The sequence below is a fragment of the Colobus angolensis genome, unplaced genomic scaffold (assembly GCF_000951035.1).
Source record: "Colobus angolensis palliatus isolate OR3802 unplaced genomic scaffold, Cang.pa_1.0 Scaffold13, whole genome shotgun sequence".
Classification (NCBI taxonomy): domain Eukaryota; kingdom Metazoa; phylum Chordata; class Mammalia; order Primates; family Cercopithecidae; genus Colobus; species Colobus angolensis.
Window position 1 is genome coordinate 4,862,014 of NW_012114252.1, and position 2,436 is coordinate 4,864,449.

At 40.3% G+C, this 2,436-nt stretch overlaps 1 protein-coding gene across 1 annotated transcript in view; it reads left to right on the top strand.

Annotated features, from left to right (window-relative positions):
- The window catches only part of GPC6 (glypican 6), a 1,213,294-nt gene that overhangs the window by 1,196,609 nt on the left and 14,249 nt on the right, over window positions 1-2,436 (top strand). The window contains exon 8 of the mRNA XM_011933786.1: window positions 767-942. Coding sequence (XP_011789176.1) covers window positions 767-942 — 176 coding nt within the window. The remainder of the gene's footprint in view (window positions 1-766; window positions 943-2,436) is intronic.

Below are 2,436 nucleotides of genomic sequence, written 5' to 3' on the forward strand. Positions count from 1 at the left end.
TTATCAGAACCGAGGAAGCTATCGAATCCTTGACCTAAGCTAACATTTGGGATGGAGGGAGGAAAGAGTCATTAATGTGAAGTAGTGGTGATGTGGTTTGGCTCTCTCCCCTCCCAAATCCCATCTTGAATTTAGTTCCACAATCTGCAAGTGTCATAGGAGGGAAATGGTGGGAAGTAATTGAATCATGGAGGTACTTGAATCATGGAGACTATTACCCCAGGCCCCAGGCTGCTGCTCTCATGATAGTGAGTTCTCACAAGATCTGATGGTTTTATAAGGGGCTTTTCCCCCTTTTGCTTGGCACTTCTCTTGCCTGCCACCATGTAAGATGTGCCTTTGCTCCTCCTCTACCTTCCACCATGATTGTGAGGTCTCTCCAGCTATGTGGAACTGTGAGTCTATTCAACCTTTTTTTCTTTCTAAATTACTCAGTCTCAGGTATGTATGTTTCAGTGTGAGAACAGACTAATACAGGTGGTTTCTCATAGGTCCCCAGTTTCGCATTTATTTGTAGGCAAACCTACCTAAGAATTCAGTGCCGTTTAAAAAAACCAGTCTGAGGCTATTTTAGCCACATCTTCATCTGAAAAAAATGTGTTCTGTGTTTTCACTATTTAACATTTTTTTACAGGAACCAGATCCAGTTTTTGCCAGGCGTCTTGGCCAACTGTCAGAGACGGTCGTCTGGTTTCGCATGGCAGCATCTGGTTTCATGGTTTCTGTGGCATCTCCCTAAGCTGTTCTCTCCCTCTCTGCCTTGCAGATACTTGCCTGAGATCATGAATGATGGGCTCACCAACCAGATCAACAATCCCGAGGTGGACGTGGACATCACTCGGCCCGACACTTTCATCAGACAGCAGATTATGGCTCTCCGTGTGATGACCAACAAACTGAAAAACGCCTACAATGGCAATGATGTCAATTTCCAGGACACAAGTAAGAAAATCCTTCCCAGCACCAGAAACTTCCAGAGTAAAAAATGGTTTTAGAAGATGACGCCCTGACTTTCTTCAAGAGCAATATGCCCTTTTAATTTTTTCTCAGTCTTCCTCAGGCTGTGATGCTTGTTATAGTGTTTTGGACAGAGAGCTCTGATCCACAAAACATAGGATACGAATAAAATCATAAATTCCACAACACAAGTAAAAATTGCAATGGATTACATTCAGCCATACCAAAGCTGAAATTGAGTTTCATCTACCAGTTGATTCATTAATGACAAAACAGCAAAGTAATTTTTCACTTTCTCTTGTCCTCATCAATATTCACATCTGACCCAAACTTCTGCCCTATTCCCACCAAAAGAAGAAAACTCAGCAGATTGCTTAGACAAGCTTGAGCTAGAATCCCTTATTCTTTATTAATTAGAGTCTCTACAAATTACTCTACTTCTTGAGTCTCAGGTTCCTCTTCTATGGAATGGGAAGCATCCCTGCTTCAGAGGCCTTTAGAAGCCTTATTTGAAGAGCTATGATAGTGTCTGGCAGGTAGTGAGCAGGTTCAGCTACATCATTTCCCTCTCTATCCAGCTATGCACACACACAACCCATAGACCTTTGTATCTGAAATATTGAGAGAAATTGTAAAATTCTAGTGTAGTATTACACATGACTATTTCATTAAGGATCAAAGAAGCATCAAAAATGATTTAGAAGACTATTAAGTGAACATTGACATGAAACTATACATGGGTTTTGTCTGAGTGGTTTCAAGATGAATAACTACAAAAAAAAAAGTTTTCTGTCATTGTTATTTGTTGCTTTTTAAAAATATTACCCTTACAAAGAGAGTTTCCAGGACAAGGATTCTTGAACATAAGATGTGAAGTTGCCAGTGATTCTGTAATTTGGTTACTGAATCAGAAGATGATGCTTGTGTGCTTGAATTAATGAGACAGAAAGGAATAAGTTACAGATAGAAGACCTCAAGTCATATCAGTCATAGTCATCAGCCTACCAAGTTATCCCCTGCAGAAAATTTTTGTGCTTCATTCCATTTTAAGGAACTCAAAAAAATAATTTTCTAAACACAGAATAATTACCAACCCAATGGACGTTATTGCGGTAAAATTCCTCAAAATAATCCCATTATCTCTCCTCCTTTTACTAAACCCCTCCTTTCCTCTTCAGAAGAGAACATTACACAGGTTTTAGCCATTGATGTTTCACCTTGTTAGCACATAGCCTTACACCTCTCATTTTATCCATTGTCTTCTCCATTAAATAAAATGCTCTATTATCTAGAGAGTGGCTATTGGAATGAATAATTCAAGATACATAAGAATTAGTTGAGGAACAGCTCCCGTCTCCAACTCCCAGCGCAAAGGACACAGAAGACCAGTGATTTCTGCATTTTGAACTGAGGTACTGGGGTCATCTCACCAGTGAGTGCCGGACAATCGGTGCTGCTCAGCTGTTGCAGCCTGACCAG